At 45.8% G+C, this 12,452-nt stretch overlaps 1 protein-coding gene across 9 annotated transcripts in view; it reads left to right on the top strand.

The window, feature by feature from the left end:
• magi1b (membrane associated guanylate kinase, WW and PDZ domain containing 1b) overlaps nucleotides 1-12,452 on the top strand; it is a 135,348-nt gene that overhangs the window by 104,116 nt on the left and 18,780 nt on the right. For 6 of the 9 annotated variants that reach the window (XM_035151242.2, XM_035151238.2, XM_035151239.2 and 3 more), the window contains exons 13-15: nucleotides 6,404-6,435; nucleotides 6,928-6,972; nucleotides 9,157-9,403. In XM_035151242.2, the coding sequence (XP_035007133.1) occupies nucleotides 6,404-6,435; nucleotides 6,928-6,972; nucleotides 9,157-9,403 (324 nt within the window). The remainder of the gene's footprint in view (nucleotides 1-6,403; nucleotides 6,436-6,927; nucleotides 6,973-9,156; nucleotides 9,404-12,452) is intronic. The other 3 variants (XM_035151241.2, XM_035151240.2, XM_035151236.2) reach the window with 2 other exon arrangements.

Raw genomic sequence — 12,452 nt, 5'->3', positions numbered from 1 at the left:
TTTGCATCGTGCACTCTCTTGCGTATCAGTGCCCTGGTAATCATTCACATGCCATGTGTGTTGTCAAACGTATTCACACAGGCCAACGCCTGAGACATCAAACCAAGGTTCTACATGCGGTACCTTAATTACTCTCTCGCTCCTCCTCTCTTTGCTGCTCTCTCGCTCCGCCTGTAGAAACGAGGCGCACTGGCCTCTAATTGGGGTCCTGATGTCAGATGTGCTTATCATACACATACATCTTTTTCTCTCTCGCTCTCGTTTTACACTCGCTCTCCTTCCATCCATCAAGAATCTCTTCCTCGCCGTGCAAACACCGTTTGCATCCAAGCACGCAAAAACACACACACACACACACACACACACACACACACACACACACACACACACACACACACACACACACTTACAGTGGACCACAAACAGGAACAGTAATGCATCCAATTAAAGATTTGAAGCAGAAAAGACCCCGGTACAGTCTTAATTGGTGGAGATCCACCCCTGTATCCCTCTGTTTCTGTTTCTACCCCCCACTGCCGGTATGTAGATTCACACCCCGCTCGCCCACATGAAGGCGGGAGCCTATCCCTGAGGATCGGCGCGTGAAGACACACACTCGTTAAGGAGGCTGTGCACAGCGGTGTGCCCCTCACCCCTCTCCCACTGAGAGCAGCGTCCGCAAGTCAGCATGTGTGAAAATATGAACGTATGTTTTCATTTCACACAAGGAACAGTGTGCAGACTAGGCTAGAAAACAAGTGAATCTTATGGAAATTTTGCTTTTTTGCTCTCTTTATCTTAAGCTGTATTCAGATCTGCACTGAACTCCTGATAATCTGCTGACATTCCCCAGAGGGGCTGTATGGGAGTAAGCAAATGTGTGACTGAGAGGCTCGGAATTTTCTCAGGAGTTTCTCCCTCCAGCCCTCCTCGTAAAAACTCTGGAGAATGTGCGAGTGTGCCCATGTGAGAAGACAGCTGGAGATCCTCCTGAGGATTCACCGCTAGCGAGTGGTCGTGTTGATGACATTAGGTGACCGACACAAAACTGGCTTAAGAAAACAAATATCTCAGGATGACAAAGCAGTGTCACACACATAGAAGATGTGCGCCTGCCCTCACCTGAATGCGAAATACATTTTCCAGAATTCATATCTGAATTCACATCTGAAAACGGCTTTTGTAAACAAGCTACTTTAGCTGTGAATGATTTTTTTTCTTCTTCTTTTCGGCCAAATTAATTTGCCCAGGGGAAGAGCCATCCACAGGCTGGAGATTCACAGGTCAAACACGCGTGATTTTACACATTTTGTACTCTGGGATGTATTACCTATACACATGGGCATGATTTATGACTTGAATCAAGTCTGTATTTCATGAAACATCGTTCTTTCATTTGTCTAATTACACTGCTCAAATGTGCTCATTTTCCCCCTGTCTGTCTTCTCCCGCCCCTACTGATGCAATGACATAATTCAATTCAGCCCCCGATGCCTTGCTGTAGCACAGATGCTCATTTCCTCTCCTGTGCTCCATTTAAGTAAGAGTAAATGTTATAGTGTCCATAGGGAAGCATGCACCTGCTGCACAGCCTTTTATCAGAGAGAAATTGTTTGGGTGCACAATTTCTGAAACACAGCCTCTCAATAGCCCAGCAGCTCGTGTCATTAGTCATCTATAGAAAAATGAAGCCTATTTGCAGAGTCTTGAGCCCCATTCTATTCTATTTGTCTTACCTGTTTGTAAGGCCAGGCAGGTGCTGCAATGAAAGCAAGGTGATATGTGCCTGGCTTCAGCAACTGCCTGTAGCCATGTAAGGAGATGGAGGGATGGAGGGCTGCAGTGGACGAAATGGAGAGGAAGAGAAGGGGCGGACGTCAGAGGATCGGAGAGATGATGAAACAGCAGCGCAGAAACCCCCACGATGCTCAGCTCTCTTCTCAATCCTCTCTCTCCCCCACTTCATGACTCAAATCAATCAGCGGTGACATGCATTATTAGTCCCTGCTAGGCAATCAGGCCTCTTCTCCTGAATGAGAGATGGGCCGTTTTTTCCCTCCCACGCAGCCAGTAGAAGGACGAATGGCAGGTCGAGGGACTGACAAATGCAACTGGTGTTAAACTATTTCATGAACCCTAGCCTGAACAGTTACTTCCTTTATCTGCCCTTCAATAAACAGGTAAATACCCAAAGATGTCTCAGAGACATCACATTATCTGCATGGCTACTTGGGAACTCTGAGGAGCCTTCATGTGCGAAGCATCCATAGCGTTAAAGCACAAGAGGGTGTACTTGCTCTTGTTTGCACTTGTTTGCGTTTCCCCTCATTGCCTTTAAGTGCAGTTTGAAGGAGATTTATTGTCCCCTTGAAGACAGACAGGTTGAAATGTGTGTTTTCCTGTTGGTTTTTTTTCCTCTGGGCATGCACCTTTAAAGAGGGTAAAAACACCAAGTGGATCAATGCCACACTACATGGCTCTTATTGGCATAATGGTCGGCAAAAGCACAGACAGCTTGTAAGTGCCTTCTGTCAAAAAGCACTCCACGGATCAGTGTTCTTTGAGAACACACAGTGAGAGGCACAAACACAATTACTTGAACTTACATAACCCACATAAACAAACCCCACAGTTACCGGCATCCACATTCATAAGGCCCCATATACTGTGGACAGCCTTGTACACACCCATTAGAAAGAGATAAACGTTGATGATGGGTCTGTGCACAGAAAAAATAGAAAATCAATTCACTGTATGGGCAGGAAGCGTTGTATTTTTGCCCACTTTGCATTAAAAATTCTGCTGACTGCACATTCCAATGGCACCATAATGAACAGCATTGCAGTCCTGAAAAGCAATGATGATGGGGGGAGGTGGCCTGCCTGCCTATGGGTGCCCACGTCTCACCTCTGCTCGTTTTTTTGGCTGGCTGGAGGCTCAATCCGGTGAATCACCGCTTGTTGCACAGGGACAAGGTGAGCCTCTCGCTCCCTCACCCCACCCCCACCACCAATCTCACACATCTTCACACCTCCACAGCCACCGGGGCGAGTCGTAAATCTCCACCGTTGCACCATCTTTTGTTTCCATGACAATGCTCTGCTGATAATCTGCACTTGGGTCTCCTCTGGATGAACGTGTGCATTTGTGGGAGGAGGGGATTTCACCCCTGCTTTCTCTCAAAGCCGTGGAACACACAATACAGAGGAGAGACCACTCCGCAGCTCCGATTTTTTTTAGATTATGTAGTGCCATGACATTCATTGTAAGAAAAACTGCTCCCTTACATTTTTTCCCCCACAACTTTTCACATGCACGCTCTGCCTGCCTGTTGCCTGTGCTCCTCTGTCACATTTTATTCCACTGTTTACACACACACCTGCACACACACACGCAGAGAAACATCGCAGCTGATGCGAGCCTTTCACTCCTTCACCGTACACGTCGAGAGCAGCTCACCACAACAACCGTTGCTTGGAGACCGTCTGTCGGTTCTCCTGCGGTCACCATGCACTGTCGCCACGGTGACAGATGGACCTGCCTGTTGGAAGCCATCACTCCCAGCTGAGATCTAGCAACATGGAACACATACACACACACGCGGGAACTGTGGACAGACAACATAATCTGCTTAGTAATGGCTGCCGTTTAGTGACTGGTGAGCTGCCAGGTTGGTACAACAGTTCCTGTGTGTGGAAGGAAACTGTTGCCTGCAGCTGTGGGGCGCTGTGTGTCCTGTCAACCTGTGCAGAGTTCAGCAGAATACAATTAATCCACACCAGAGGTCCTGTGGCAATTCTGTGTCATGGCTTTCAAACGTACGGCCGTCTTCATTCCACCGCCTGTTATATCCAGTGCACACAAAAGAGTCAACCAGAGTAACAAGTTCTTTCCTCCACACGGTGAAACAAGACGACTGTAAAACTCAATCGATTATTATTTCTGCAATCACATTTATTGATTACTTCATTATTTTGGTTTCACTGGAATTCATAATAATCTGAGGACATATCATTAATCATAAAAAACACACATTAAACGTATTTACTGCCCTGTAGGTTAAATAGTCCGTCACTCTTCACTGTTAAGTGCCACAAATTTTAAGATTTAGTAAGCAGAATAAAATGAGCTGCGGAGGACTGGGCAATTTTTTGATAGCCGGGGGTGCAGAGGATTTAGTCAGCACTCTCTCACTCAGGCTGTCAGTGCAGGCCAGGCCCGATCGCCGCTCTTTTCTCCCTCTTGTATGTAATTAGGCCTGAAGGTTGGCCCAAACATCCACAATACCTTTTGATCTGGGAGCTTCAAGCACACTCTGACATCCACGCACGCGCAGCGCACACACACACACACACACACACACACACACACACACACACACACACACACACACACACACACACACACACACACAGACCAATGTTATGCAAACCTCTGCACAGCTGTTTTTGCAGTTTTTATTTGTTTTAAGGCTGCAACTAATGATTTGTTCCTTCATCAGTCATCTGATTAACAGTAACGTGATAAACAGTTAATCAGTAGAACTCGATTATTTCATTTAACATCACAAAATTGTGAATAACTTTTAATTTTGCTGTCTGACCTGAAATCATAAATCTGCGTGTGCATTTGCTCGGGTGTGTCCATTTTGTGTATGACTGGTTCTGCTATAAAAGCTAGAGAGAGAGGGCCGGGACGCACTGAAAGACAACAGCGGCAGATCAGTTGCAGTAGATGGATGAATAATAATCAAACGCCAGCATGACACTTTGATTGACAGCATGCTTACCTCGAGACATGCATAGGCGTCTGATGCGGGGTGGGGGGGGCTACACACTGCTGAATGAATGATTCCTATTGATTGAAAAAAAAAAAAAAGGTGAAAAGGGGAGAAGGAGCAGAGGAAGGAGAGAAGAAATAAGCTGCAGACGCACCACAGCTGGGGCTGTCAGCTTTGAATGAACCCAGATGTCTGAGAGATAAAGAAGACTAGAGCATGCGTGAGTGTGTGTGCGTGTGTGAGTGTGATGTGTGTGTGTGTGTGTGTGTGTGTGTGTGATCTTATCTCAGTTTCCCCAAAGGATTGACACACAATAGTGGCCCATTTTCTCAGATCAGACACTGCTGAGTCTCACCCATGCTGTACATGTGTTACACACGAACCTGAGCTGTGTGTGTGTGTACATGTGTGTTTTATACACCACTCATTCTTGAATTTTAAGCATTATAAAGGTACACACACACACACACACACACACACACACACACACACACACACACACACACACACACACACACACACACACACACACACACACACACAGAGAACCAGTCTTGCATCTTCTCTTTGTTTGGATGCATTCCTTCTCCCACTCTCATTTCCATAACTTCATACAACACTTTATTTCACGCGTGCCTTTCTGTCGCACCTTCATCAAACTACGATGTGTGTCAGGAGCAATGCGTGCACGGAGCTGTCTGCTGCTGTGTGCAGCTACATGGATGTTTATCAGCATGTGGGGGTGGGAAGGAGACTGAGATGGAGGGAGGGAGGGGGAGAGGATGGGAGGGAGAGAGAGTGATGATGCTGAGGGTTGAGAAGGGAGGGAGGGCACTGTGCAGTGAGGTGAGAGAGGGAGAGAGAGAGAGAGAGAGAGGGAAAAAAAGGAAAAGACAGCAGGAAAGAGAGAGACGGGGAGGACGCGCCAACTGCCTATAGATGCTGGAGCCTTCGACAGCGGAGCGCAGCGCTCAGCGGACACAGGAAGATGGTCTCAGTAAGAGGGGAACTGACGGTTGCCTATAATTTAATGTTCAGTATCTTGGACTCCTTCTCCATGGGTAATGCTACGGCCAGGAACTCCAGAGTACAGCTCGCTTTTTCTCCTCTCTGCTCCTCTCTCTCTCTTTCATTCTCTAGATGTGTTGCTCTCCAGGATTCTGTCCTTCCTCCTCAACTCTTCACTGTCCTCCCTTCGAACACACACACTCGCTGACATTGCCGTCCGTTAGCCAGGGTCTGTAACGAGAAGCCGGCCGAGCCCTCGGGGCTGGCCCCACTCTTCCGCTGCACCAGTCAAGCCGAGCGCTGGCCGCGGCAGTGATGCAGATAGATCGCGCTGCCTGCCTCTACGCCCCCCTCCACCCCACAACTCCCTCCCTCCCTCCCTTCGTTGCTTCTCAAACAACCAGCCGTGGATGGGCGAGCAAAGGAACCAAAAGCAGGGAAAGCGGAAGAGGAGGGAGAAGGAGACGAGGGATAGAAGAGCTAGTTGAGACATTGTTTTGGAGTCTGCCTTATCTGTCTTTTTTTTCTGAAATTCTTTTTCTACAGCGTGGAATAAACACTGTCACTTCATTGGTAACGTTCTCTTCTCTGTTTCTCTTCTGTCTGCCTTCACAGGGGTGGCACCTGCAAAGAAGAGCCCCAAACTGGTAAGTTGTTGTTTTTTCTATCTTTCTAGTTCTCTTTTTTTCCCTGCCATCCATTACTCCCTTATCCTTCATCTCCATCTGTCAAAAAGGAAATATCCAGCTCCTTCTCACTGCCTCCTCTCTCCTGCTTCATCTCTACGTCCCCTCTGTAAGGTGGAACTTGTGCTGATGTTGTGGGTCTGTTTGTAGACATGGGATGCTGTGTGCTGTGTGTGGGGGTGGATCCCTGTAGCCTCACATCAGCTCCCCCCTCCTCCTCCTCCTCCTCTCCTCTCCGGTGGGGGCTGGGACGAGGGGCTTTGATGCCAGCGTGAGCTGGGTTGCTAACACGCTGATGATCGGCATCACGCCGGGTGCTAATGCTTGCTGCGTGAGAGTGGAATGTACGATCGCAACCAAGCAACGGCCTCGTTTGTGATTTCCGCTGCATTAATGCATTCTCACTGTTGACCCTTTTCTGACTGAACGTGTGTTTGTCAATTTTTTTTGCAGGATGATTTTGAGCTGGCACCTCCGTACAGAGATTACACTCGGAGGGTATGTGATGCCTTGTAGATGAGGTGGAAAGTTTTGGGTGACTGAGGTGTGGTGGTGTTGGTGCTTTAGATGTAGAAGATGATGGTGATGGTTTGACATATATTAGATAACAGAGGTGATGGTTGATAATGATCTTAATGCATGCATAGAGTTGTTCACTCATTATCTCATCACCACTATGCCTATAGGGGGGTGGGTGAAGTGTTTGAGTCCACAGAACACTTTTGGACTCTCAGGGGTAAACAGTGTTGCAGCCGAATCCAATACAATTTAAGTAAATGGAACAACTTCTTCAGACGTGAAAAAACAATAGAAAAACATGCCTTCATACTGCTCGTATGGTGTCACCCAAGTGTCCGGGAGCCCTGAAATTCATATTTGACTCGAAACGGTGTCATTTACACCATGCCATTACACGCCTCCACTAGCATCGCCACTTCCGGTCGTGGACTTTTAGGCTGTAAATGACCTTGTTTCGAGTCTAATCTGAATGTTGGGTCAGTTGGATGACACCACACGAGCAGCATGGAGGAATGTTGTGTTTTTTCGTTTTTTTTTTATTACGTCTGAAGAAGAGGTTGCCTTGGCTGCAACGCTGTTTACCCCTGAGACTCAATAAAGTGTTTTGTGGACTCAACCCTTCACCCACCCCTCCATCGGCATAGTGGTGAGTAGATAATGAGTGAACTTTTCATTTTTCGGTGAACCATCCCTTTAAGATAGCTGCCTATGCTGTGATGTATTGAGGTGGTGAAGTCTGGCCTGCTGGTGGCAAAGCAGGACAGAGCCGAGTCTCGGAGAAGCTGCAAGGATTTGTTTTCATTGCTCCGGCCCCTCCCCCCTCCCTCTGTCTCCTTAATAAGTTATTGGAGCAGGAGAAACCAATGTATTATAGCAGTCCTGGAGCACAGAGGGAGAGCACAGTGACTGCAGAAGGTCAAAGCTAATACATCTATAAAGAACAAGAGATTTGAAGTCGTTTTTGAAAGGGGAGCAGGATTTGGGATTTTGGATTTGGATGGAGAGAAAACAAGACGTAACGCTGCCTCAATGACTTATGGAGGTGCCATTTTGTTTGATGGAATAAAAAAGGCATAAAAATCATTTTATGTGGTCAGTGGGAAGCATCAGTCTTGAGTTCCGACTAAAACATAAAACAAGGCCGGTGTTTTGTGACTAATTGTATGAGCCCATTGATTTTTACTTTCACCACACAACACAGTGCAGTTACGCTCATAACGCTGATAGAGTGAGCGACTTAATATTTGCTAAAGCGTCGAAGTTCTTATCTTTTATGTCTAACCAGGGTGATGAATATAAACATGAATTGCAGAGGTGTATATTCAGGGAGTAATGAGTTTGAATTTATTGACATAAGACATAGCTGCGCTTTGAAAGCCAAACACTTTGATATCTGAGAACAGATGAGCCACTTGCCTCAGCTGCTTCAAGGTGTATGTTTTTGTGCATCCAGACATCGTGACTAAGGTCATGGGAAGGATTTTTTACTTCTGCTCACAGGGTATTTGTACTCGAGGTCAGGATTGTATGTGCTTTACTCTGCTCAAGCGCCGCTCTTCTCAAATCCTTGAGTGAGCGCTTAAGTGCCCATGTTATTGAGGGGCCAGTGGCAATTTATGAGGAGTTTTACATTTCTGGCTCCACCACGGAAATTCTCCCTTCATTTCAAACCCCACGAGTGCTTTACTCTCTGTGAATATCTTTACACATGCAGCAGGAGATGCAGTTTCTTGTTTATACATTCCACGCTGTTAAACAAAAGGAATAAGCAATGCACCCTCATAAATTGAGCCACAATTTCATTTCTCCAACAGCTGAATGACTTAATCATGAGAAACTATTGAGGTCTTTTTTTCTGCCTTTGTTTGCTAAAAGAATTCACCAAAATAAAACAGCTTGATTGTTCTTTGTGTTGAATAAAGCGGCAACACAACAGTGGTTGACATTGTACACTCATAGAATCTGTTTTTGCTTTTACCCAGAGGAGCAGAAATCTTTTATCTTTCTACTCCCTCAAAAAATTCATGTTTTCATCGTCTGTTTCTCTTCTCACAAACCACAACCCCGGTTCCCCCTTTTCTTTCCCACTGCTGAGCATGCATTTTTAATCTCCACCTGTCTGTCACTGCTGAATTCCGCCTCCATGATCTGCTTCTCCAACAGCCGTTATCCCGGAAGGACAGTCAGAACAGCTCCCAGCATAGCGTTTCCAGCCATCGGAGCGCCCACACAGACTCGCCCGTGCACCTGTCCCTGGCTCCGCCTCTCAACGAGAACGCCGCTCCCCCGCCACCCTCTCAGCCCCTGCCAGGCCTGCCGCCCCAGGACATCCCGGCAGACGGGACCATCCAGAGAAAGCCGGACCCTTTTAAGATTTGGGCCCAGTCCAGGAGCATGTATGAAAGTAGGCGTAAGTATATACATTTTCGGTGGCGGTTGGATGAGGGCTGCATGGGGCTGTTGGCTCACTGGTGTGTTTAAAATGGTACAGCACGTTTTGGAGAAGCGAAATGGGATGAGAGACGCTGTACGTTCCGTGCATGTAAGTAACTGCTTTATATTCTTACACAACAGCGACATTAACCCGACCTGTTCTTGTCCTCTTGTCCTGAGATGTGGTATCAGTTTGGTGCTTGGAATGTTCTAACATGGAATCCTACAGTTAACCACACTTCCATAAAAATGTAATGTTCAGTGTTTGTGGACATTGTTTTAGAGAAGTGATGATTCAAGTTGTGAGTGGTCGTATTATTTATTTTGCCTACCTTCATTGATATAAATTGGGTGGATAAAATAATGGAAACACCTATCAGTATCATGCAATATACTTCAGAAACATCACAAACTTATTGTGCGTTCATGAGGTGTCTGAATAATCCGAAGAAATTTGTTTCCAACTGGGAAAATTTACGTGAACACCACCAAAAGTCGTAAAAGACAACTCGGAAAGTCAGGAAAAACTTTGATACTTGAGTTACATAGTGGCTGACGTCATCAGTTATAAAACATTTACCTTTGTTAGTATTGGAAAGAAGTGTTTAGTTGATATTTAAATGCTCTTAACACAAATACAACACGTTCTGTTTACCGTGTTCTTGTTTTTCTCCCACATTCCGACTTCTAAGCACATGAACCCACCGAAGTTGGAACAACGACTTCACAACTTTTAGACCTCCCGAGAAGCATGTGAATAACACTGTAAAATCTCCAAATAGACCATACAGTTAAATCAGCACCTCTTTAAAACTGTTCAAACAAAACTGAACTTTGCAAACATTGCAATCTGGATTTATTGCAGGACTGTTGCAAGACAAGTCTAACTTGGTGTACTTAATAAACTGTCAGCTGACTGTATTAATACTGCTAAGATGAAAATAACATGAAAACCAACTCACCTAGAATTAACAATGGAAATAATAAAGAATTTAATGTAATGTTTACATGTTTAGTTTATAATAGTTAGCAGTTTGGGAAATAATCTCATTGATATTTTCAACCAACAACATGTTAATTAGTCAAATTTAGCTTTTAGGCTGGTAGGCAGATTTGTTTTACTTGGCCAGGCTGGCTGTTTCCTTCCCCTTCAGACTTTGTGATGAGGTAAAGCTAATCACTTGCTGCCTCTAGCTTTATACATATCACACAGACATCATCTAAATCTCAACAGGAAAGTGAATCAGCACCATTTCCCAAAGTGACAAGTTCTTTTAAAGTTCTTCTTTCATTCAACACCACAGCATTGGCTTGATTTTGGTCCACATGATGGTGGTCCAATCCTTTTTACTCTACGCCACTTTGGTCCAGCTGTCGACTTTGGCACCATTGACACACTTTTACACCAGACTTCCCTTTAGAGACACATGGACATTTAATTAGCAGCAATAGTGTAGTGGATGTCAGTGAATTTACGTATCCCCCTCCTTGTCGAGTCTTGCCAAAGCAAGGGGATAGCTCCAATTAAAAAGAATAACCCTCAGATCCACTGTCAAGTTAGGGAAAAAAACAAAGGAGTCTGCGAGCGCTGAGAAATGTTCACGCCTAATCTAGTAGCATAGACGCCTGTTGGGAAGCTGTTATGAAGTGCTGAGTGGACAATAGTGTTAGATTTAAAACGAAAATGAAGAATGGAGATGGAGAGTGGAAGAAACAAAAAGCAAGGGGGGACATTTTGTCTACATACCTGTCCTAAGGTGATGGAGTCTTAAAAGGGTTTTTTCTTAACTGCGTGAGCCAGTTTGCTCAGTGCAAAAAGGGAGCACAAAGGATAATGAAATCCAAGTGACATGGCAACACATAGAAGGCTATGAGAAAGAGAAATGTTAGGGGAAGAGAAAGGTCAAGCATTGGGAGATCAAGAGATTGTGAGTTATGTATAAGAAGGAACAAAGAGAATGATAGGGAGAACAGGTGACCTGTAGCAGCAGGTGTAAATCCTCCACTTCCTCACACTGCACCTAGCTCTGCTCCTAAAAACCTGCAGTGTACATCCCATAGGACTCAAGCCTCAGCTACAGGAGGTACATTCCTGGAGACAACATTAGCTCTAATGAAAACTTCTGCATAGATCAAGCTCTTCAAATGCAATGTGGCAAAATAATTTGCAGAAACTCTGCATTAAACACCTGCAAAAAAAAAGCCAGACACGTTGGAGAAGAACTTGATTGTTCCTTACTTGCCTTCATTTTAAAGTTTCCACTTAAAACCCCTCACTGTTCTAACAGCCCATGCTTTTTTATTTGCAGCCCTAACATTCATAGGTCTGCACAGGTCCGGCCACCTGATCGATCCCCTCACGCTCAGTTGCCTTACCTTGGAGATCACTCATGGATCTATTAATCGGCAGGAGCAGGGTGTAACAGTGCAGTTGACCCCCCTGTGTGCAGGTGCAGATTGCAACAGTTAGCCCCTGACTTCCAGCTCCTCCACAGTTACAGTGTGATAGATGGGAAGAGATAGCTGAGCTCCGCAGGGATTTTAACTGTTGACTGTAGGAACAGATTGGAAGCAGGCTGCTCACGCCTTCTGCCACCGTGCTGACTCTCAGTGGCGGTTGTGGCCTTGGCAGCGGCAGAACTGTACTGATGCAAAAGGAAATCTCCCTGGGAGTTTGCTCCCGGGTGCGTGTTTGTCAGTCAATACAACACAGCTGCGGCCGTACAAGTGCATGCACATACATGCATAAGTGAATAAATATACACATTCTTAAAGCAGATACGCTCGTGTGTGCTTCAGGAGGAGGCCACATTCATGCACACTCACTCGTTCGCTCCCCTGGCTCCCCAGTAACCCCCCTGAGGCTCCCCTGCCTCATGAACCATGAGCTGTCAGTCGCTGCAGTGCAATACTTCTTTTATAGCACATCACCTTTCTAGTGACTAGCACATACAGGCACACACAGGCACACACACACACACACACGTTTCTGTCTACTATGGATGGGAGTGAACTGTGAACTAGAC

This window comes from Hippoglossus stenolepis, chromosome 3 (assembly GCF_022539355.2).
Source record: "Hippoglossus stenolepis isolate QCI-W04-F060 chromosome 3, HSTE1.2, whole genome shotgun sequence".
In the NCBI taxonomy this organism is placed as follows: domain Eukaryota; kingdom Metazoa; phylum Chordata; class Actinopteri; order Pleuronectiformes; family Pleuronectidae; genus Hippoglossus; species Hippoglossus stenolepis.
This window is presented reverse-complemented; position numbering and strand designations above follow the sequence as displayed.